The sequence below is a fragment of the Anoplolepis gracilipes genome, chromosome 16 (assembly GCF_047496725.1).
Source record: "Anoplolepis gracilipes chromosome 16, ASM4749672v1, whole genome shotgun sequence".
Taxonomy (NCBI): Eukaryota; Metazoa; Arthropoda; class Insecta; order Hymenoptera; family Formicidae; genus Anoplolepis; species Anoplolepis gracilipes.
In genome coordinates this window covers 9008612-9034208 of record NC_132985.1, presented here as the reverse complement: position 1 = coordinate 9034208, position 25597 = coordinate 9008612, and the positions used below count along the sequence as shown (strand labels likewise).

Here is a 25597-nt window from a genome sequence, read left to right as displayed (position 1 = left end):
ATAGCAAACGCGTACACACGATACATGAAATTTCTCCGAGCGTACCACCGGGATATAAGATATCGGAAACGCCCGCGCAAATCATTTATTTACCGATCGTCGTGCGAAGCATTACGTTAAATAACGATACATGTTGTGGATCAGGAGGGTCGATTGCTCGATTTTCGAGGAGAGGAAATTACCGTACGATTGTACGTATGACGACGTCAAAAATAGTATGCTCGTGTTGAACGAAACGGAGCATGCGAGAGACAATATCTTTATGAGGGACAATATTTTTGCGAGGAGGCGAGCGGTGTCTGGTGACAATAATCAAGTGTCTGGTTACGCTAAAAAGAAGCTCAGCGCGTTGAATCGTGAATTTTTAAAGTCTTTGGGATTTGTCGTACGAAATAATTGAAAAAATGATTGACATTTTGAACATTGGAAGCGAACCAATCTTTGATGACCGTATAGTAAAGATTGAAACTCATACGTACAATCCATACGCAAATACAACACTTGGATATAGCGATGAGATATGGATACCTATACAGCATCAGGATTTATACATGTTACCGTGCGAAAGCTTTCTTTACGTCGAGGGAAAATTGACGATAAGGAAAAAGGATGAACTAATGATATTGGGAAATAATTACATTGCATTCATGTTTGATTAACTTCGATATAAACTCAACAGTGTGGAAATTGATCGCAACAGAAACGTTGGAATAATTTGCACGATTAAAAACTATATTTCCCTTACACACGAGAGAAGTAAAATCTTGCACAACGCTGCGTGGAATATAGTTGCAAATAATGGTGGCGAAGGTTACTTCAATTTTTGCGTGCCACTCAACATGTTGCTTGGATTTTGTGGAGATTTTAAGCGCGTTGTGATTAACACTCGTCATGAATTGATTCTAATACGTTCGCGACGCTCGCAACGACAACAATTGTCTATTTGGAGCTCAGGCGGCTGAAGCTGAGATTAAATTACTCAAAATACAATGGCGTATGCCTCACGTAATATTGAACGAAATTAGTAAACTGTCTTTGCTACAAGCGTTGGAGAGCGGTAGATACTTGAGCATGAGTTTCCGTTCGTGGGATCTATACGAATTTCCTTTGCTACACAGTACGACCAAGCATTCGTGGACTGTGAAAATTGCCTCTCAGCTGGAGAAACCGCGATACGTAATCTTTGCACTATAGACTGATAGAAAAAATGTAGCGTCGAAAGATATTACCAAATTCGATGACTGCAAATTGGCAAACGTTAAACTTTATCTAAACTCTGAATTTTACCCGTATGATGATTTAAATTTGGATTTGAAAAAGAGATACGCTATTCTATTCGACATGTACGCGCTTTCGTAAATCTTATTACGGATGCAATAATGATAATGTATTATTTACCATGGCAAAATTTCTAGAGTGCGGTCCTCTCACGGTCATTGACTGCTCGCCACAAAATGAGTCTGTCAAAAATGCCACCGTGGACATAACGATAGAATTTGAATGTAAGCAAGACATACCCGCAAATACTACCGCATATTGTCTCATCTTGCACGATCGCATTGTCGAATATAACCCGTTGATAAATGTCCGCAAAATTACATGAATCAGGAATAAACCCCTCCAATGTTATAACATTATGAAACTAGCGATACTCGATGATCGACATCAGTCGTCCGTCGTAGTTCTCGTCCATATCATTTCATTATGGTTACCAACGTTTATGGATCTGCAAGGATTTATTGTTGGAGAAATATTTATCGTGAAAGAAATTGCGATTCTGACAAAGGGATCTATACTCTCTCATTATATTTTTACGAGTCTTACACCATTCCGATTGCTCACGAGATCTGAGAGATCTCAAGTTGCATGGTTGATTGGAAAACATCACAATCTGCAATGGGAAAATGGAAACATTCCGTACTACAAGGCCAAACGTTTAATCACTGTGTTATTAACGCGCGGAACGATTGCGAAAACCGGAACACCGCGACGACAATTGCGACAGGGTGCAAGCAAAGAATTCCGACATTTGGACTCGCTACGCTTATATCCGATGTAGGTTAAACGACCCGTACGAATTTTGCGCAAGTACACAGCACGATAAAAATCCGCCCGCACTTAGACGCGCGGGCAGTCGCGAAATTAAGTTAATATTATAAAGTGCCATACCGGACAACCGAAAACTGATCAGCCTAAGTGAATCAACAGTGAAAAAGCGAGTATCCGACAACCAAGCAGGGAAGCGAAGAGAGTCGTGTAACCCCACCTTGTAAAATTAAAGGACGCTTATTTGCTAAATCCGACTAAGTCATTCTACTTCACGTCTTGGAACTCCTCTGGTTCGTTCCTTCCGGCAAATCCCGAACCCGTGTCGCTCAACTAGCGGCACAACAAAATAGTAAAAATTAATATCATAGACTCTCAAGAATTATTCTTCCTACGAAAGGATAATTTAGCGTATTTTGTCGATACTCAAGGAAGACCTCTGGATTCCGGATCTTTAAAACTTTTCGAGCGCAAAGAGATCCCGAGCCTGGGCATTCTCGACTTAGGTAAAGCTAAGGCCATAAAATATAAACATCGTTACCATGTGGCTATGCCCATTAGTGAAGGACTACAAGAAGGCCCTACGGTTACTCTCAAACAAATTACCGAAACTATAAATAATATACGAGACATAGTCGACGACCTGAAATTGGAAACAATTAGCATCGCTAAAACTGACTTTGTTAACAATGTTCCATGGAGCAATATTAAAGCACAACTACAATTAAAATTTATTGACGTCTTTACTAAATTAATTATTTGTCACGAGCAGATTAAATATCCACCGAAAGATTTGAGATCTGCCATAATAAGTGAAATGCATTGTTTACTTACAGGCGAACACCGAGGAGTTACAAAAACGTATAACAGAATAAAGCATAATTATTATTGGGAAAATTTAAAATTAAACATACAAAAATACATACAACAGTGCTTGCAATGTCAATTGAAAAAACCTGTTCGAGTAAAAACAAAACAACCTATGATAATTACATACACACCGGGATCTTCGTTCGATAAAGTAGCTATGGACATAGTAGGTCCGCTACCAAAAACAGAAAGAGGCAACAAGTACATCTTAACATTACAAGATCAATTAACAAAATTTTGCATGGATATACCGTTACCAGATCAAACCGCCGAAACAATCGCAGAAGCTTTCGTAGATCGATTTATTTGCATACTAGAAACGCCGAAAGCCATTCTAACAGATCAAGGAAGAAATTTTATTAGTGATCTGATGAGAAAAATTGCTAAATTATTTAAAATTCGAAAATTCCGCACAACCGCTTTTCATCCGCAATCTAACGGATCCTTGGAAAGATTGCATCACGCTTTAGGCGAATATTTAAAACAATATGCGAATGAGCAAAACCAGTGGGATAGATGAATCGGTTTAGCAATGTTTAATTATAATACTAGCGTACATGACGCTACTAAACATACGCCCTATGAATTGGTCTTCGGAAAGATAGCAAGAATACCTTCGAACGAAATTTTGGCCTCCGAGGACAAATTGGCAAGTTACGACGAGTACTTAATAAATTTAGTAACACAGTTACATACAATGCAGGGGAACGCTCGTGGAAACGTGATTAAAGCGAAAAATAGATCCAAAGATTATTACGACAGAAAAATCAATCCTCAAAGCTTCAAACCGAGAGATCAAGTATTTCTATTAAAAGGGCCTAAGCCGGGAAAATTCGGAGACCATTATACAGGACCTCACGAAGTTTTAGAAATATTAAATAAAAATATATGTAATAATGTAAAAATCAAGATAAAGAAAAACAGTAGAATAAGATAATATCGTATAATAAGATAAGATCGTATAATAGATATACATCCTAACCGTTTACAAATTTCTCATATCAAACCCAACAATTAATATATAAATTATATATATACACATGTTACAATAAATAAATTTCAGATGGACTCCCAAACCGGAAGAATAATTACCATAATAATCTTAATAATGGGTTTATGTACGGCATACGGAATAATTGGATACGACTGTGGCTCAGCGTCAGCTAATCTCACTACTCTATCGTTATTGAATATAGAAGAATGTGATATACCTCAACAAAATGTGAATTCTAGTAGAATTTATGTACAACCCTTCAAATCAATAAAATTCAATCCGTAAAAGTAATACAATGTAAAGTCGAGGTTGATAGATTAATCCGTAAATGCGGGATGTTTTCGCATAACATGGGTGTATTTAATGGAAAGTATGCATATGTACAAGAAGTATCTCGCGAAGCATGTCAACGCATGCATGCCTACGGAACCTTTCAAATATCAAAAACATTTATAACTGGACTTAAACCCAATCAAACCGCCACCCGGCCCGTAATATTAGCTGGCCATGTAGAAACCGACGGATCATGTTTCGGAAGAACATACTCCGATTCTTACGGAACATGGGCGGATGCCATCGTATTAAGCAGCATAAAATTTACATTACAAAATTACATAGCCGACGTACGAATCAATATAAATAGAGTACAGCTAAGATCTGGCGTAAGCTGCGAATTCACTAATACTCACTGCTCAGATATCGAAGGAGGGGATATCTTCTGGGATCCTGTGCCGACATATGTAAATTCTCAAATTACGGCATACTTTATGAACGCCGACAAAGTACTCGACAATTTAAATCAACAGGCTCAAGTAGTTTATTCTTTAACTACACAAAATACAATATTCGCTTTAACTAGCAAAGGAAAATTTATAACCTGTGGATATACACTTACGCGTACAGAACACCCAAAATTGGTAATTTTTGAGACTTCACCTGGTGTTGCAATCTTTCAGAAACAATCACGCGTAACGAATTTTGATATTTTTACCTACATGAATTCTAAATTTGTGTATGTCGAAAAACATATTCGTACTCAGATAAACCAATTATATAGAAATATATTACTACAACAATGTAACCTAGAGCAGCAGATGTTACAAAATACACTAGCCATCGCTACACAATCTCCCGACATTTTCGCATATCATTTGATGAAAGGGCCCGGATATATGGCATTACTGGCGAGAGAAGTAATTCACATAGTAAAATGTGTCCCGGTCGAAGTAAGATTGGCCAGAGTAGAAGAATGCTACGATCAACTACCAGTTATCAGAAGAAACAAAACATTCTTTTTAACACAAACTCACATATTATTGCGACAAGGAGTTCAAACTGTGTGTAACGCCTTCGCTCCTTTCATGTATCTGTTAGGCGATTCATGGTACAAACTTACACCTAAACCAGTAGATACAATGCCGCCTACTATAATGAAATTCTAGACCCACATGGAAATATGTAAGCCCAGGGTCACTCGCAACCAGCGAGATATACTCAGAGGACGATCTGGAGGACCTAAGAGATCATATAATGTTCCCTGCTGAGCGGCCTGCTTTGCTTAACACGGTGGCAAGGGGAATAATGGGAAGGACGACGACCTTACAAGGCGGCTCAATTTCTAATTTACTAGACAAAAATGCGATAGAGAAAATAGCAATCTCAACGTGGCAAAATTCTGGAATAATTTTTTGATTTTTGGAAACATTAGCACCGGAATAATGAGAATATACCTGAGTATTTTCAAATTAGTACTGGATACGATAATACATGGTTATGCCTTGCATACGGTATATGGTTGGTTCGTATACCTCCTGGGAGCCTTATGAGACTCTCTTACTCAACTATTATTACACATAAAAACAAGAACTCCACTTACCACTAGACAACCTCCTCCGGTGGTTAGTTGTCAAAATCAACCTATCTGAAATCAAACAAGATTCAGATGGCATATATCCATCGGTCTCCACAGAGGAAACAACTATGTATACCTTGCAACTTTAACAATAATATTAAAATTACACATAAATATATATATATCACATATATATATATATATATATATATATATATATATATATATATATATGTAGGGATTTGAATCTTTCCGTTGTCTTCGGCGAGATCGACCGTGTAATAATATTATTGGTCGCGTAGGACTAACATGCGAGCAAGGAGAAAAGGAGACTGCGTACGAGACAGTCGAGACAAAGCCGCACGAGACGAAAACAAGACCGTTTACTCTCGATATCAGGTCGCGATTTTTGTCAGTTCGATAAATCACCTGTTGTACACTTGTAATACATTTTAATACTGCATTTTATTTAAAATAAAGACAGTCTATCTTATTTTACTACATATATGTATATAATAACATATAACAAAATAATGCATATATAACCATAATATTGATAATAATAAAAGAAAAGAGAAGCAAAAATCCATTATCTTTTCTTCTGGTGTTCTTTAGTTATCCATTTCTTTCTCCAAATTCAAACATATTCCTGTCATTGAAACCAACTTAAATTTTATAGAAAATGGAAGTAAAACCCATTGACACGAAACGCTTAACCCGCTCAAGACTGGAGGTCATAATAATCAAAGTAGTATCCCCGCTACTCTTCTGGGTCCAGCCATTAATTAGCCGAGAAGATCTTGAAGAGCTGGAGGAAGAATTAGAATTCCAGATGGCAAGAAGAGCCAAATTTTTAATGTACTGGTCAGACGACCTCAAAGAAGAAAATGACGTTGCAGTAAAAGAAAACAACAAATGGCGAAGAGGATGGATACGAGAGATCAACAACAATAACCGCATGGTGAAAATATGCCTGGAAGATTATGGAAGAGAGATATGGTGTCCTAAGGGAGAGATCTATCATCTCGAAGATCGATTCCGAGAGCTGCCTTGGCAAGCAATCGCCTGCGGTTTGGCCCACACCGGCCCCATAGAACGCACATACACATGGCGGAAGAAAACCATGGCTCTTTGCCGAATCTTAGCAGAAGGACAAAGGGGATGGATAAAAATTGTCCTGCCCCTTTGGAAAAGCGCTGCAGTCGTACATGCAACAATTAAGGGTGAAAATCGCAAGTCCTACAACCTCAGGGACACCCTCATTCAACTGGGACATGCAAGCCCGAAGATAACTGCAGACACCTTCCCGGCCGTCTAAATATAATACATATAAATAAAATATGTAATATATATAAAACATATTACTTCACAAAAATATTCATAACAAAATATAAATATATACAGGGTGTCCCATAATTCGCGAACCACCCGTTACGTGCAGGTAGAGTAGGTTAAACTGAGTAGAAAAGTTATGTGCCATTTTGCAATTTTCGCAATAGTTAATAAGATATTAATTATAAGAGATCAGCCAATCGACGCCCGGCAAGAGCGCGCCGCCGAAGCGGGCACGATGAAGCCTCCCACTGTCACTCGATACTAGGCGCGCCGGCGAAGCGGGAGGCGGAACGCTCTGCATTGACAATCTGAAGAGTCACACACATAGTGCGCGCTTCGTTTAATGGTGTCTGACTTTTTCAGTTGTCAGTATGTACGAGCGGCGTGTAAAAATGTTAGAAATAAATAAATAATAAATATTAAATAATGAAATAATGAATATTAGAGCAATAGAAATTATTTTAAAATAATAAAATCGAAAAGACTTTGTTATACAAATACAAATTCAAAATATGAAAGGCTGTTAATAAAAGTTTGAAAGCCCTTTATACCCGAATTTGTATTTGTATATCAGAGTCTTTCCAATTATTATTATAAAATAATTCTTAATTATAATATTTAACATTTATTCCTAGTTTTCTCTATTGTGCTCAGAGTCTAACGCTGAAGTTTTGCATCGAAAAATTATTTTCTCTCTCTCTCTCTTTCTCTCTCTTTCCCTCTCTCTCTCGTACGCGCACACGCAGCATAAAAAATGTGCTATCGTTTCCTCACCACCTTGCGGTAGATAGTAAGGCGCATTTTTTTTATAGTGGTATCCCCAATAGGTCTAATCCACTCATTATTTAAAGCTAAAATTGTTCGAAGTACCTTCCTCGTTCTCGTACACAGAGTTCGGCCCTTTGAATAATATTGCGCGTCGCGCGATACGCCATATCCGGCGTGATGGTATTAAAAGCTGCGAGAATTGCTTCTCGCATTTCCGCTTCTGTGCCATTACGCCGGTGTTCGACCAAATCTTTGATATATCCCCATACAAAATAATCTAATACATTTAGATCTGGCGATCGCGGCGGCTAGATGATTGGGCCACCTCGATCCATCCACCTGTCCGAATAATGCGCGTTTAAAAATTCGCGTGCCTGTCGCGAAAAATATGCAGGTGCCCCGTTGTGCTGGAAAATTAGTTGCGCTCTTGCGCGGAGGGGAATATTTTCCAAAAGTACAGGCAATTGATTTTGGAAGAAATTTGTATATGCTTCTCCATTTAAACGAGGCGGTAGAAAGTAGGGACCAATCTGAAAATTGCCGAAATAAATAATTTAGTGAAGCTGCAAGAAAAAATTTTTTTAGATTACTCTGTAAATTTATTACTTACGATTTCGTTCGCCGTTATTCCTGCCCATACATTAATTGCTCAACGATATTGAAAAGCGTGTTCTCGAATGGCGTGCGGATTTTTTTCCGCCCATAATAAAAAATTACGTCTATTAAAAATACCGTTGGGCGTGAAGGTGGCCTCATCGGTCCATAGAATGCGGTCGGGAAAAGAATCATCCCGCCGACATTGTGCAAGAAACCCCTGTGCATGTTTCGCCGACTATTAATATTTATTAAAAATAACAGGAAAATACATTAAATAAATAAATAAAAATACCTTCACAAAAATAGATGCGTGGTTCTCGGTCTCTCGGCAAAAGTTGCTATACTCGTTGAAAATGAAATGGATGTAATCCATTTTGGCGCAAGATACGATACACTATGTTTTGCGAGAGACCAAGCATCCTAGCCAAACAGCGCACACTAATCTGAGAATTATCCTCCACTGCTCCGAGAACCCTCTCCTCATCATTTACACCATACTGCATTGGTGTACCAGCAGTTTGGCGATTTGCTACCAAAACTCCCGTTTCTCGTGCGCGTTGTATACACCTTAAAATCACTAAGTGATTGGGATGTCGTTCACGCTCGGGAAATTGCTCCGCGTACAAACGCGCCACGGCACGTGCATTTTTCCCGGCTATTCCGTACGTGATAATCATATCCGTATATTCCACGGCAGTATAACTCATTGAACTCAAAATGAGTTATACTGCCGTGGAATGTACGGATATGATTATCACGTACGGAATGGCCGGGAAAAATGCACGTGCCATGGCGCGTTTGTACGCGGAGCAATTTCCCGAGCGTGAACGACATCCCAATCACTTAGTGATTTTAAGGTGTATACAACGCGCACGAGAAACGGGAGTTTTGGTAGCAAATCGCCAAACTGCTGGTACACCAATGCAGTATGGTGTAAATGATGAGGAGAGGGTTCTCGGAGCAGTGGAGGATAATTCTCAGATTAGTGTGCGCTGTTTGGCTAGGATGCTTGGTCTCTCGCAAAACATAGTGTATCGTATCTTGCGCCAAAATGGATTACATCCATTTCATTTTCAACGAGTATAGCAACTTTTGCCGAGAGACCGAGAACCACGCATCTATTTTTGTGAAGGTATTTTTATTTATTTATTTAATGTATTTTCCTGTTATTTTTAATAAATATTAATAGTCGGCGAAACATGCACAGGGGTTTCTTGCACAATGTCGGCGGGATGATTCTTTCCCCGACCGCATTCTATGGACCGATGAGGCCACCTTCACGCCCAACGGTATTTTTAATAGACGTAATTTTTTATTATGGGCGGAAAAAAATCCGCACGCCATTCGAGAACACGCTTTTCAATATCGTTGGGCAATTAATGTATGGGCAGGAATAACGGCGAACGAAATCGTAAGTAATAAATTTACACAGTAATCTAAAAAAATTTTTTCTTGCAGCTTCACTAAATTATTTATTTCGGCAATTTTCAGATTGGTCCCTACTTTCTACCGCCTCGTTTAAATGGAGAAGCATATACAAATTTCCTCCAAAATCAATTGCCTGTACTTTTGGAAAATATTCCCCTCCGCGCAAGAGCGCAACTAATTTTCCAGCACAACGGGGCACCTGCATATTTTTCGCGACAGGCACGCGAATTTTTAAACGCGCATTATCCGGACAGGTGGATGGATCGAGGTGGCCCAATCATCTAGCCGCCGCGATCGCCAGATCTAAATGTATTAGATTATTTTGTATGGGGATATATCAAAGATTTGGTCGAACACCGGCGTAATGGCACAGAAGCGGAAATGCGAGAAGCAATTCTCGCAGCTTTTAATACCATCACGCCGGATATGGCGTATCGCGCGACGCGCAATATTATTCAAAGGGCCGAACTCTGTGTACGAGAACGAGGAAGGCACTTCGAACAATTTTAGCTTTAAATAATGAGTGGATTAGACCTATTGGGGATACCACTATAAAAAAAATGCGCCTTACTATCTACCGCAAGGTGGTGAGGAAACGATAGCACATTTTTTATGCTGCGTGTGCGCGTACGAGAGAGAGAGGGAAAGAGAGAGAAAGAGAGAGAGAGAGAAAATAATTTTTCGATGCAAAACTTCAGCGTTAGACTCTGAGCACAATAGAGAAAACTAGGAATAAATGTTAAATATTATAATTAAGAATTATTTTATAATAATAATTGGAAAGACTCTGATATACAAATACAAATTCGGGTATAAAGGGCTTTCAAACTTTTATTAACAGCCTTTCATATTTTGAATTTGTATTTGTATAACAAAGTCTTTTCGATTTTATTATTTTAAAATAATTTCTATTGCTCTAATATTCATTATTTCATTATTTAATATTTATTATTTATTTATTTCTAACATTTTTACACGCCGCTCGTACATACTGACAACTGAAAAAGTCAGACACCATTAAACGAAGCGCGCACTATGTGTGTGACTCTTCAGATTGTCAATGCAGAGCGTTCCGCCTCCCGCTTCGCCGGCGCGCCTAGTATCGAGTGACAGTGGGAGGCTTCATCGTGCCCGCTTCGGCGGCGCGCTCTTGCCGGGCGTCGATTGGCTGATCTCTTATAATTAATATCTTATTAACTATTGCGAAAATTGCAAAATGGCACATAACTTTTCTACTCAGTTTAACCTACTCTACCTGCACGTAACGGGTGGTTCGCGAATTATGGGTCACCCTGTATATTATATTATCAATCTAACACATAAATACATGAATAACTCCGTCATATGAAAAGAGTAATAATAATAAAAAAAGTACATATCTTATATACATTAGAATGTACCCCAAAGACAAATAATAAATAAAATAACTATATGAATTTATACATATACGCATCTATTCTTTTACTTCCAAAAACCTTTCTTTTCTTTTACCTTATAACTAACATCATAATAACTACCCACATATACCTATTAAGTTAATAAACCTAATAATAATAAGTGACAGTCACCTATTATAGAGATGGAAATCACCTCAATCGACACCAGGCAATTAATTCAAGAACAGCTTCGAATAAAAATTATACATGTAGAATCACCACAACTTCTCTGAATACAACTGAAAGATAACGAAGAAAAATTAAAAGAACTTCAAGGATTTAACTCCTGGATGGAAGGACGCAACAATATTTGTCATAAGCCACAGGACATTAAAATAGGATTAACCGTCGCTGTAAAATATAAGAACCAATGGCAAAGAGGCCTAATAACCGATTGTAATAAAGAGAATGACATAATAGAAGTCGCTCTAAAAGATATTGGTTGCAAGATGTATCGGCCCATGAACAAAATATACAAACTGGAAGATAGATTTAGAGAAACACCTTGGTAAGCCATTGTCTGCGGATTGCCCTTCCTAAAGCCGTTAACTCCTTCCTTTTAATGGTCCGAAAAAGCAATAAAATTCTGTCGAGTTATCGGACAAAACGTAGAAGTCTCGATGGATATAATTTTGCCCTTGTGAAAAGGAGCTGCAATGGTTAAAATTACCATCACTGCGGAGCTTTTCAACAAAACGTACGACTTTAGAAAAGTATTGTTTCGTTTGAGGATCGCTCAACCCAGCGATAACGTCATCGAACACGTGATTCCTTCCCTCTAAAGATTAACACACTATTATATTCCATCATTATTTGCGGTAGTTTTAAGAGATTTTACGAAGAGCACGAACTTTGTACTAGTATCTAAGAACATATATATATATATATATATATATATATATATATATATATATATATATATAATCAAGTATAAGTAAAATACATATACATATATAAAAGTAGCATCATTTTTCTTTTAATTAAGTACTCATCAATTCCAGTAAAAACAAAGAGAGGAGAGTAAAATAAGAGGGTAGAAGAGAAGAAATAAGGAAGAAAATGCCAATACCTCAGTACTCATATTGTTCGAAATCATCATAAATGACCAAAGGATAACATCGCTCCCGCTAATCGCTCGTCAACAATTAAGAGTCTCCGAATTATCTCGCGCGCCTTCGGGCGCCCGATCTCAGGCCGCCACTCCGCTATTATTCGAGGCTCGAGATAACGAATACGGAGCCTCGAGCAATAACAAATAACAACATCAGGTGGAGTCCTTTTGGAAGATGCTGACAAACAATCCGACTACTTCAAAACAGGCAAAAACTGCCACCAATAGTGTCGTCAGAGTTAGAAAAGTCAAGAATCTTCTAGAAGGATCCAAGGATATAAAAGGTCGATCACCAAAACGATCCATGCCACTGCTTTCTAAGCATCGTTCGCAATAGGGTATCGCAAATTGTATTCACGTAGCTCGCGCGAATTAATAACAATTGCGACACCCGCAGCTCGCGTCGGTCTCGCGGCACGATTTATCTCCAGCAGGCCGCTCCCCTTTTTTGTCTCGTCGTAGCTCGCGACTGCCGGACTTTGATCGTCTCTAATCGAAATCTCGTGGATTGACCTATCTGTCTCGATTACTCTACTCAATCTGTAAATATTGTAAATATACCTGTGTTAATTTGAATCTTTTATTAAAGTGTGTGCAAATTACAAGTCGCATTCGTCACCCGTTTGCCCCAGAATACAGCCAGTGCTCTGATCCGACTCTCCTTCACTCCCAACAATCGCGGAACTCCCCTCACTCGCTAATTTAGCTGAACTTGCAAACATTTCTGGTCCTTCGAGCCGGATCTCAGTGTCCTGTGGGGGTTGTGAAATGCGGTGACGGAAAAGGTGATCTGCGACAAGGAAGGATGGTGGCTGAGGGTATAAATCCAGAGCCAGCGTGAATTACACGGACGCATCACTCGTTCCGTAGACAACCTAAAGAAGCTTGGGCAGTCCAACAATACGGCTGGCGTCGTGCAGGCTAGGTTGGTCACCTTGGATCGGAACTAGTCGACCTTCGAGACCCAGCACGTGCTCCTGCGCTCCGACTATAAGGAAGCTATTCGGAACCATGAGTACTTGAAGAAGGATTTTTTGCTACGGTGGAGGAAGCTTATCACCAAAACAAGGGCGTGCTTCTCGACTTCGCCGCGCATTTCTCCAAACCATCGCCTGCGCCCACTTCCTCGAGATTTGAGGCTTCCGCGGCCCATCGTACGACGCTTCCACAATTCTCTGGCAAGTACGACGAGTGGCCTTCGTTCAGGGACCTCTTCCAGTCCATCATTGGTAAGGATGATTCGACCGCTCCAGTCGAAAAGCTGCACTACCTGAAGTCATGCCTGAAAGGTGAAGCGGAGGTATTAATACGCAACCTTCCGACGACCGAAGAGAATTTCGCTCGAGCCTGGCAACTACTTACCGGCCATTACGAGAACAAGAGGCTGGTGCGCACCTATATTGTCCAGGTTACTTCGCTGCAAAAACTAAAGGGTGAGTCCACTTCTGAACTGCGAAATCTAACTAATCGCGTGCGAACCACCGTGAACTCGTTGGACAGCATCGGGCGACCCATAACGAGGAGTGAGGACCTTTTCGTACACACTATAGTCGAGCTCCTAGACCCACGAACACGCCGCGACTGGGAGACCTCCATTAGCGAGTCGACGGATCCACCGACCTACAAGGAGCTTCAGCAGTTTCTCGACCGACGCCTTAATACGCTCGGGGCGTTGTTACCGGTCAAAGGGGAGGCCAGCTCCTCCAAGTCGAGCGCCACGCGACAAACGCGATCTCTCCATGCTCGTAAAACGGAGAGCAAACTGGGTCGATGCTCGATGTGCCGCAAGGACCACTTCATCATGCTGTGTGATATGTACAAGTCCAAGACCGCCGAGGAAAGAAAGCACCCTGTGGAGACGAACAACTTGTGTCTCAACTGCTTGGGTAGACATAAGGTCAGCGAGTGCGCTTCACAAAGAACGTGTTCCACCTGTCAGGATCGACACCACATGTCACTTCACGACACGTTCCGAATCAGTTCCGGGGCTACGACGTCCCACCTTGCACGGTCGCCGCCAACCCTCTCTATGACTGTCCTGCTCGCGACCGCTCGCGTTCCCGTCGCCGATCGCTTCGGCAAGCTCCACCCGGTTCGTGCTCTGATCAATCAGGGGTCCGAGTCCTCGCTTATTTCGGAGTCTCTAGCTCAGCGATTGCGGCTACCTCGAACGCCTACGACGATCGCCGTGTTTGGCGGCATTCAGACGGGCCTAGCTCGGGGGCAAGTACACCTCACTCTGGCCCTGCGGGGAGAAGGGCCGTCTCTACATGCCTCCGCCTTGATCTTTCCTAAGCTCACAATCTACGAGAGCCGTATTAAGGCCGACCCAAGTGCCTGGACTCATCTGAAAGGGCTTGGGCTCGCCGATTCAGCGTACCTGGACGCTGATCCAGTGGACGTCTTGCTCGGAGCCGACGTCTATGCAGTCATCATCCAAGCCGGCCTGAAGAAGGGCGACTCTCGAGAACCGGTGGCACAGAAAACGTTCTTAGGATGGATACTTTCCGGCACGGCTCCGCCGACGCCGTTCAGACGACTGCCCATCACTGCCAAGTCGAAGAAAGCCTAGCTGCCGCTGTGCGCCGCTTCTGGCAACAAGACGAAGTGCCCGCTGCCTTGGCCGCGCTATCCCCTGACGATCAGGCTTGCGAGGACTTCTTTGTAAGGACCCACAGCCGTGCAGCCGACGGTCGCTACACGGAAGACTTCCTCGCGTCGAACCACTACCGGACTTCACGGCCACCCGCTCCACCGCGCTTCGCGTCCTGACCAGCTTGAAACGCGCCTCGGCAGAGACGAAAAGCTGAAAACCTTGTACACTGAATTCATGCATCAGTATGAAGAACTCGGACACATGACTCCCGTTCAACCGACGCCTCCATCTCGAACTCTTCTCAAATATTTACCTCACCACGGAGTTCTACGGGAGTCCAGCTTGGCGACCAAGCTCAGAGTCGTCTTCAACGGTTCCACCTCCGTCGCATCTGGAGAATCTCTGAACCAATTCCTCCGCGTTGGCTCTAACCTACTGCCGCCGCTCCCTGACATCCTTCTTTGATGGCGACTTCACCGGTACGTCCTCGGTACTCGACTCGGACGTGGAGAAAATGTACCGGTAGATCCTAGTGCACGCCGACAACCGTGACCTACAGCGAATACTATGGCGGACCAATCCAAGCGACAAGATCACTTCCAGCTCAACACGGTGACCTACGGGCTTGCCTGTGCTCCGTTTCTGGCTATGCGCACGATGAAACAGCTCGCTGATGACGAGCAGGAGCGCTACCCTCAGGGAGCGACCGCCCTTTGCCGGGACGTCTATATGGACGACATCCTCACTGGAATCGACTCCATCCAGGACGCTTTCAATCTTCAAGATCAACTTATTGGACTCTGCAAGGCGGGCGGCTTCTCTCTGCGCAAATGGGCAGCCAACGATCCCGCTCTGTTAGCCGACATTCCTGTCGAGCATCGGGTGAAGCACGATCTGCTATCCTGGCATCCTCAAGATACGCACTCCACGCTGGGCATTCAATGGCACCCCCAGCCAGACTGTTTTTCCTTCCGACCAGCCGCATAGCCATCACTGCCATCACGAAGAGAACAGTATTGTCGCTGACCGCCAAGCTGTTCGATCCTCTCGGCTGGCTTGCTCTCACCGTCGTGAAGGCCAAGATCGCCTTCCAAAGAACCTGGCTGCAAGGCCTCGGCTGGGCTGAGCTCCTGGATGAGACGTCCGCCAAATGCTGATGCAACTACCAAGAAGAGCTCCAAGAGCTTGAGATCCTTCGAGTCCCTCGGTGGATTGGTCTCCGCGACCAGTGGATCAGACTGGCAACTGCACGGATTCGCCGACGCCTCGGAGCGAGCGTACGCGGCGGTCGTCTACTTTAGGTCCAACCAGAAAGGCTCAACGATGGTCTCCTTGCTGGTAGCCAAAACAAAGGTCGCTCCTATCAAATCAGTGACCTTACCTCGTCTGGAGCTGTGCGCCGCCTCGCTGCTCACTCGCCTCCTGGTTCACACATTGGTAACACTTGATTGTTCGTCAGCACGAGTCCACTGCTGGAGCGACTCTTCCGTGACGCTTGACTAGATTCGAGGTCATGCGAACCGCTGGACAACCTTCGTCGCCAACCGTGTCGCTGACATTCAGACCTCTCTCCCGGAAACGATATGGCACCATGTACCAGGCCGGGACAACCCGGCTGACTGCGCTTCTTGGGGCTTATCGCCGGGTAAACTGGTGAGCCATGACCTGTGGTGGCAGGGTCCTTCCTGGCTGTACAAGGAGCCCCCGTTCTGGCCTTCAGCTTCCGGCCCGCTAAACGTTGAGGACCTTCCTGAGATGCGTGCGCAAGTCCACGCTGTCCGAAATCGCCCCCCCTCGTGGGCACACCTTGTCGTGGTGAGGGGGCCTAGTAACCGAAAGGTGAAGCCAACGTGCCCAAACAGCATTGCCACGAGTCGGTGTCAGCTTGCTGAACGAATGGCTCTTATGTGGCAAGCGCACTTCGTGCGTTGTTCAGACGGTCTACGGCCGTCCCCCCCGATTTTTTTTTTTTTTTTTTTTTTTTTTTTTTTTTTTTCCTCCCAATTTCATGCGGGTGCTCCCGCGGGATGAGGGTGCGGAGCGGTGGGTGCTCCTGCCGTGAAGCGTCCCTCAGTGGGGAAAAGTGGGAGCCGGTCGGGACCCTCGCCCGAAGGACTGGATGGGTGACTCAGTCACCCGCCGGGCCAGAGGCGGGGACCACCCCGATCTCAGTGACTCCCACGTGTGAGTGTGTGTGTGTGAGTGAGTGTGTTTATTAATTCCTTCTTTATTTTCAGGAATCTTATTTTCAGGTATCGGGTTAACGTCTAAAGACTAAGGTGTTAGGTACCGTGCTTAGGGTCTGCATGATCGCGTAGACGAAAAATGTCGCGGTCGCGAACGGTCCGTCCCGGGATACCTGCCGTCCTCCCGGAGTATCTAGGCTTGGCGGCGTAAAGGTGGCTCTACGTCGCTCGACCACCCCTTCCACCGTACTCGTGGGAACAGAATGGCGTTTAAAAATAAAATTTTCGACGTGGTGAGGAGGAGTGCCCGCCTGGCCGACCGCTTCCGGTCTGGCGCGGCCGCGAGTAGGGAAGCGCGGGGTGTCTCCGTCGTTGAGTCGCGGGTCTGCTCGACCGCGTGCTCGGTGGCAGCCTCCGCCTCCTCGAGAGCGCCTCACCGAGCGGGCGGGCCCGTGACACAATACGCGATGGCGCACAGCCCCGAGATTGCGGCCTTCCTGCCGCTAGAACCGCGTTAGTTAATCGCGAAGCAACCGGGATTAGATCCGCGTACGTCGTGTTAGAGCGTTGTCTCATTACTACGATTAGGTCGGCGTCGATCAATTTAGAGCGAGAATCGGAGACCGGCGTCAAGCAAATAGCGCGCGAGATAGAAAAGCCCGCGATTAGGCCCGCGATTAGACCCGCGCTTAGATCCGCGAACATTGCGACAACGGTGCGAAAGACGGTTAGATTCGCGGACCCAACCCCACCCCATACAGCGAGTGGCCCGGCGCCACAGGAATTAGGTAGGATAAGCTCTAGCTTAGGTAGTGCGTCCACGGGTGTTAGGATGCTGCAGCTGAACATGCGACGTTCGGCTGTAGTAACGGGTGAGGTACGTCAACTCGTAGTCGAAAAGCGACTTGACGTCTTAGTATTGCAGGAACCACACGTCGGGAAACAAGGTTCGGGTCACAAAGTCGTAGGATTAGGCATAGGGATGAGGGTTGCCGCAGTGCGCTCACAACGTCCGTGGGCAGCAGTGGTAATCTGCAATCCCAATTTAGATACGGTTTTCGTCTCGCAGCTTAGCACTACGCATTGTGTCTGCGTGGAAGTGCGGGCCCCCAGCTTCTCCTTCTACGTTGTCTCGTGCTACTTCCAGTACAGCGACGAGATTGAGAAGCACCTCAGCCACCTCGAAACGGTGCTTCGTTCACTGAGGGGGGAGAGACTTATTATAGGTGTAGACGCCAATGCTCGATCGTCACTCTGGGGTCCCCAAGAGACAGACGATAGAGGTGCCAGATTCGAGGACCTCATCAGGGCATTTGGCTTGTCAGTGGTCAACGATGCTGGACAGCCGCCCACCTTTTGGACGACAAGGGGTTCGTCATTCATCGACGTAACCCTGACGTCGCTCTCCATGAACAAGTTCATCTGTGACTGGAAGGTAAGGTGTGACTGGACCACCAGTGACCACAGGGCCGTGGACATAAGATTGAGATTGCCGAAAGAGTTAGGTGCCGATCAGGGCGCTGGGAACACGAGGTTCGACACAAGTCGAGCCGACTGGGAACGGTTCTCTGTCACCCTGACAGATCTTTCAAGATCGCAACTGGAGGCTATCGATCTGTGCTCCACAATAGACGTAGAGAAAATGGCAGAAACGCTCACAGTGGTGCTCACGGAGACCTGTGTCGCGTCAATGCCTAGGAAGCGCAAATTTAGGAAGTCCAACCCGTGGTGGACTAAAAAATTAACTATAACTAAGAAACAGGTATATAGGTTGCGTCGTGCCCTTCAGGGAGGGCGAGAGGACCCTACTTACCTCCGGGTGCTGCTGGAATATCGTTCTTCACAAAGGCAGTACTGTAGGGGGGTGAAGCGGACGAAACTCGCTAGCTGGCGGAAGTTCGTCACATCGCACGGCAACCGGGAGCCCTGGGGCTTCGTTTACAAGCAACAGGCGAGCAAACTCCAGGTTGAGAGGGTGCTAAGCACACTCCGGTGTGGCGAATATTCCACAAAGTCACTAGGGGAGACCGCTAGTTACCTCCTGGATGTGCACATCCCAGATGACCGGGAGATAGAAGACACGCTCGAACAGCGTGAAATTAGAAACGCATGCAGGGTCGCTCCCGATACAGCCGACGCCTCTTTCTTCACGGAGGCGGAAATGGCTCGCGCGATGAAAACTTTTAAAAACAATAAAGCTCCGGGTTTAGATCTAGTCGAGGTCGCCGTACTCAAGGCGGCCTGTAAAATAATCCCCGGTCAGTTAGTTAGGCTTTTCAACGGGTGTCTTCAGTGGGGCGTCTTTCCTTCTGTCTGGAAGGAGGGTTCACTCCGAATCCTGCTGAAAGGCGAAGACAAGGACGAGAGAGACCCGAAATCCTACAGACCCATATGTCTCCTCTCCGTAGTAGGAAAACTTTTCGAGAAGCTTATAAAAGCTCGTCTGCTAGACACGTCACTGGCACCGGGGAAGGTCTCCGATCGACAATTCGGGTTCATGCCCGGAAGGTCGACGGAGGAAGCTGTGGAGTTGCGACGGATGGTCTCTGCCTCCGAAAGGAGGTATGCCGTTGCGCTTCTCTTCGACATTTCCGGGGCTTTTGACAATGTCTGGTGGCCCCTTGTGTTAGATAGCCTTAAGAAACGAGATTGTCCGCGTAATATTTTCGAAGTACTCCGGAGTTACTTTAGCGATCAAAGTGTAAAAATTTCTCTTAGCTCCGCGGAGGTGTCCAAGCGGGCCGAGAGGGGATGCCCTCAGGGTTCCGTTCTGGGCCCGACCTGCTGGAACCTCATGTTTGATGGCCTATTGAGATTACTGGAAGACGTGATTCCAGATAGATTCGCCGCGTACGCGGACGACCTCGTGGTCGTCATAAACGGAAACTCGCGAAGAGAACTTGAAACAGAAGGCCAACGTGTAGTTAACATAATAACAGAATGGTGTAGGTCCGCGAAACTTCAGATTTCCGAGCGTAAAACTGAAGCCATCATTCTGAAATCCGACGCGATCGCGAGAAACCCGATAGGTAGACGGGGAGGAGCACGACCGGATAGGAAGCGAAAAACAAGCAAGAAAACCGTCGACTTCGATAACAGACCGCCAATTATTAAAATCGGTGAAACGAAAATAGGGTTTAAGCGAACGGTTAGGTATCTTGGCGTCTATTTAGATAGAAATTTAAAGGTCAGATCGCACTGCGAATATTTAAACAGCAAAGTCGGGCCGCTGTTCGAGAAGTTAGGTAGAGTAGCGAGAGCCCATTGGGGCCTGCGTTTTAGGACACTCTCCACAATCTACCGGGGCGTGTTCGCACCGACAGTGGCTTATGCCGCTGCGGGGTAGGCCGACCTGTGTACGGAGAGAGACATTAGAATTCTGAGAGCCTTGCAGCGTCGAGTCTTAATTTCAATGACTGGCGCATACCGCACGGCCTCGTGGGAGTCGTTTTGCGTCGTCGGAGGAGCGACTCCTGTAGATATAGTTCTTCGCGAAGGTGCCGCGCGTTATAATGTTAGGTCGGGAAAAGACGCCAAGATCGGTAACATTGAGATCCCCGCCGGAACCGAAAAAAAAACCGCGATTGTAGGAATTAAAAACGAGGCGATAAACATGTGGCAGACCCGATGGAACTCTTCAAACAAGGGTCGTACCACGTTCGCCTTCTTTAGGGACGTGCGAGATAGACTAGCCGCGCGTTCGCTAGAAATAAATCATTGGAGCACACAGGTTCTCACTGGACACGGAGATTTCAGGGAAAGACTCGCGTCGTTAGGTCTCGTGGAAAGTGACGTGTGCATTTGCGGAGGTGGAATCGATTCAGTCCAGCACTTCTTGCTGGAATGTCCCCTCTTTGACGCGCAGAGAGAGATTCTGCGAAGCGTCGTACCGGAAGGTGAATGGCAATGGCCGGATGTGGCACGCTTCTTCGTGTCAAGCCCAGAGGCCCTTTCCATGTTCATCGATTTTTGCCGAGAATCCCTCTGGCTGAAGGGATACGAAACGTAGATCATATATTAGGTAGGCGCGTTGTTCAACCGAAGAGGTCGGAGCCTTCGGGTATGGAGGTGTGACCCCGTAATCTTCTCGGGACAACCACGCTCTCGAGCAGCGTTCGCGTCGCGTTAGATAAAATTAGGTAGGACTCCATTTACCTTAAAACGCCCACCTATCCCACCATTCCCTTCGCCCGACAGAGTCAGAAGCGTTCATCCAGATCGGGATGCAAATGGACAGGCCTCCCCGTGGTCCCCGTGTGCACGACGGATAAGATAGCGGGGTGAAGGAGTCGGATAGTGGCGAATGCCAGCCGGCGGAGTTTATGTCACCCTAAGGAAGGAAGGATGGGCTTATTCGTCGTGGCCAAACTGTCCATCCTGCACACACGAACCAGCAGGCGCTACTGGATTTTTCCATCGCCCGTCTCGGGGCGGTTCCGATAGACAGTGGATGTAAAAATGTGGCGTATGCCTGAAAGGGCGAGGTAGCACGGGCCTTTCCCACTCGTGGGAACGGCTCACACATTAACTGTCCGAAATCGCCGAGCAACCCCTGATGAGCTTAAGGAACTACTGCGGTTCTCCTGGTTAAGCCAGCTGCTGCGAGTAACCGCGTGGTGTCGACGATGGCGAGCGCTCCAGCCTGTGCAAGGCTCGTCTGAGAACCCCGGGACGTCGACACCTGAGCACTGTCTGACCACGGACGAACTGGAAACCGCTCGCCTGACCTGGATCCGCCGAGTTCAAGCGGAAGCCTATCCTGAGGAGTTAGCCTCCCTCCAGCGAGGACACGCTCTTGCTAAAAGTTCCCCGCTGACACCTCTCTAACCTGTTTTAGATCCGCAGCGACTGATCCGAGTGGGAGGGCGGCTGAAACATGCCATCCTCGCCGTTGACAAACGCCATCCAATCATCTTGCCGAGTGGGTCACACCTCACCCGACTGGTCATCGAGGCATGCCATCAGCGCAGCCTTCACGGCGGAGCCCAGCTAACCCTGGGGGTGATCCGCCAATGCTACTGAATCCCTCGCGGCCGCTCCCTGGTGAAGCAAGTCATTCTCCGCTGCGTCACTTGTGTGCATTGGCGGACGGTCGCCCCGCACCAGATCATGGGCAACCTCCTTCGCGAAAGAGTGACGCCTGCCAAACCATTCCTTAACACCGGTGTGGACTACGCTGGTCCAATTCAACTTCGCACCCTCCGGGGCCGAGGGCATCGCTCATACAAGACCTTCGTAGCCGTCTTCATCTGCCTCGCCACTCGGGCGTTCCACTTGGAGATCGTATCGGACTACACCGCTGAGGCTTTCCTAGCAGCCTTCCGCCGCTTCACATCTCGACGGGGACCCTGCCGATCCGTGTGGAGCGACTGCGGCACCACGTTTGTCGGCCGATGCGCTACTTCGAGACCTCTTTGCCGCCGGCAGCCCTGAGCTCCAGACGGTCATCGGGCAATTGACCTCGGAGCAGATCCAGTGGAGGTTCAATCCGTCGTCGGCCCCACATTTTGGCGGCATTTGGGAAGCTGCCATAAAGTCTTTTAAACACTATCTGCGTCGAGTACTAGGAAACGCCACCCTCACGAAGAGATGGCCACTCTCCTCTGTCAGATCGAAGCCTGCCTAAACTCTCGTCCGTTACAAGCGCTCTCCGACGACCCGGACAACCTCGCTGCCCTCACGCTCGGTCATTTCCTCGTGGGATCCGCCTTGACGGCGGTGCCGGAGCCTTCCTTGGCTGAGCCGCCGCCTAACCACCTGACGCGCTGGCAACTCCTGCAGAGGATGCGGAACCACTTCTGAGAACGTTGGTCCAAGAAGTACTTGCACTCACTCTTCCACAGGCCCAAATGGCGCTCCCTGGAAGCCAACGTCGAGGTCGGTCGTCTCTGTCTCCTCCGGAACGAAAACATAATAATTTCAATAGAGTTTTTGTAAAAGGAAAACGAAAGAATGAAGGAAGGGGTTTTGGAGGTCGCCTTCTCTTTCCTCCTCCTTAAAAGAATTTTTTCTCTCACACATTAGAACTGTTCTCGAAAAGAAAGAATCAATAAATTTGCAAATGTTGTGCATCCCCAACATTTGTCTAAGGTGGGAGGTGTTACGTCCTATAGACTTCACGATCCTTTCTTCGAAAGGAATGCATAAACATTTAGAGATAATGATTTTAAGAACGCTCAACGGCGAAATATCAAACCGTGAGAGCTGTCACTTTCCACGAATATTACGTTACGTGGATAATAAAATTTTTAACAAACCTCCGTAAGGCGAGACCAACTCTAAATAAGACAACCAAAGAAGTCTTAGAAATCGAATAAAGTATAAACACTTGAACGGCTCTCTAAACTCCAAAAGAATTTTAAATAAAACAGAGTCACCGTAACTCGAAGCAGTTGTTTAGAACTGCAATCATATCGATAACATTCCATATCATTTTATTCTCGTTTTTCTCATATTCTTATTAGTTTTGTAATTTAACATATAAATTAACCAAGAACCGTTTGCCCAAATAAAAATAAAATATTAACATTTCCTCGTGGGGGTTTCTTAGTGGATCCTGCCACTCTCAAGAAAATTAAGTCGAGCGCCAGAGTAAAGAAACGGCGTCGTAACCATCGAACAGTCAGAGTCGCGGTCAGGGCCTTAGTAGATAAAAATTTCATAGTAGATTTTTCAAAAGTAAATGTAGAGTTATTTAATTCACTTATAGCTAAGCAAACAAACTCACAAAATAACACTGAAACCTCCCCTCCTATTTCAATAGACATTTCTCCTCCTCCTCCTCTTTCAAGAGAGCCGGAACCATCCTGCTCACTTGCTCCTTTTCTTCGCATCTCAGTCGATCCCCCTCCCCCTTCACATCCCGTAGTATCATCCTCTCACGTACACTCTTCCCCACCTTCTCTCGATTTACCGGGCCCTTCCAACGAAACTCCCTCTACCTTTGAATCCCCTCCACGTCTACCCTCAGCAGCTTCTACCATCATCTTGGATGATTCACCCCCATCTTCCCCCCACAATTTACCTGATTCTCAAGAAGAATCGGATGAAATTTGGAAGACCCTTCGTGACATTGCCGAGGTCGTCGTCAACCTCGAGAAAGAAAACGCAAGTTCCACCGAAAGGGAACAACCCAATAATTCTAAACACCAAGAATCTCCTCGTCCCCCGCCTCTGGATCCTCTCCAATATTTAATCAATAACCTCCCAAGGATCCGACATCCCCTCCCAGACGGCTCGTATACAATCGGGCCTGGTCCTGTTGATTTAGAAACATTGTACTCCGTCCTTACATACAACCCTGCAGGATCCGTTATCCCGTGGTTCCTCCCTGGTGGTCATAGATATCCCTTCGCCGTTCTAATAGATGCTCTCTGGAAGAAATTTCCCCCTTCCACGATTACTTTTGAGGAATTATAATTCCTTTCCTGCCCATTCCTTTAAAATTTTAAGTATTATTGTATAAATACCAGTCAGGTAATAAGTCCTTTTTTTTAATCTCCACTTCCAATTTATCTGACTGACGTCCCTCCGAATTAATGTAACACCCGCGAATTCTCACACACACATACACACTCACACACTCAACTCATTAATAAGTTAAATTAATCCAATTATAATGTTAACAAATTTATAAATCTCATATATATATTTTCAATTTATTTTAATAAATGCATAAAATTAAAATCTTAATCGATTAATATAATTTATTAACCCTTTCAAAAATACATTCCCTGACTCCCAGATCGCACAAAGTCCCGTCCGGCGTAACAGGGATTAAATTCCCTTACCGAAAAGGGATCACCGAACGAATTTTAGTAAAAGAGACCCTCGAGGTCTTTGACCAGGTCCGACCTTGCACGGTTCATTCGAGTCGAGAGCGTTAAGATTTAACGCGTTTCGACAAGGGTAAGTTCCGTTCTTCCGTTATCTCATTCCTTTTTTCTGAGTCTGGACGTAACAGGACATTCTCCAATTATAATTCTTCGTCATCAACATCATCCGCTTTATTGTCTTCTTCTGCTTCTGGAAACAAATTTTTTTCTAACCTTTACTCCAGATCGATGAAATAACCTTCACGATCTCTGATCTCAGCACCACAAATCAGATCATCATCAAACAGTTCGTCAATAGATTCAATTTGGCATCTTAATTCAGGTGATAGCGTTTCTGAAAGTAAGTTATATATAATGATTATTTGTTATAGCCCCAGAAAAGGCTACAGATTTGATAAATATATATATATATACATATAATTATATAGATGCAGGAATGCATCGCGAGCGAAGCGATAATCGCGCGAGCCGCTGACGCAGCGAGCCACGCGCGCCCGAGACCGAGCGCGAACGCGAAACCGGAAAGCGCTCTCGGAGACGCAC

At 45.3% G+C, this 25597-nt stretch overlaps 2 protein-coding genes and 1 pseudogene across 2 annotated transcripts; all 3 read left to right on the top strand.

Annotated features, from left to right (window-relative positions):
- Nucleotides 1-1720: 1720 nt before the first annotated feature.
- On the top strand, nt 1721-5835 carry LOC140674420 (uncharacterized; annotated as a pseudogene).
- A 6777-nt stretch (nt 5836-12612) lies between these two features.
- Nucleotides 12613-15009, top strand: LOC140674419 (uncharacterized). The gene is made up of 2 exons (XM_072907924.1): nt 12613-12721; nt 13466-15009. Exons 1-2 carry the CDS (start codon nt 12613-12615, stop codon nt 15007-15009), a joined length of 1653 nt encoding a protein of 550 aa, XP_072764025.1.
- Nucleotides 15010-15600: 591 nt separating this feature from the next.
- Nucleotides 15601-16020, top strand: LOC140674417 (uncharacterized). The gene has a single exon (XM_072907923.1). It carries the CDS (start codon nt 15601-15603, stop codon nt 16018-16020), a length of 420 nt encoding a protein of 139 aa, XP_072764024.1.
- The last annotated feature ends 9577 nt before the right edge of the window (nt 16021-25597 follow it).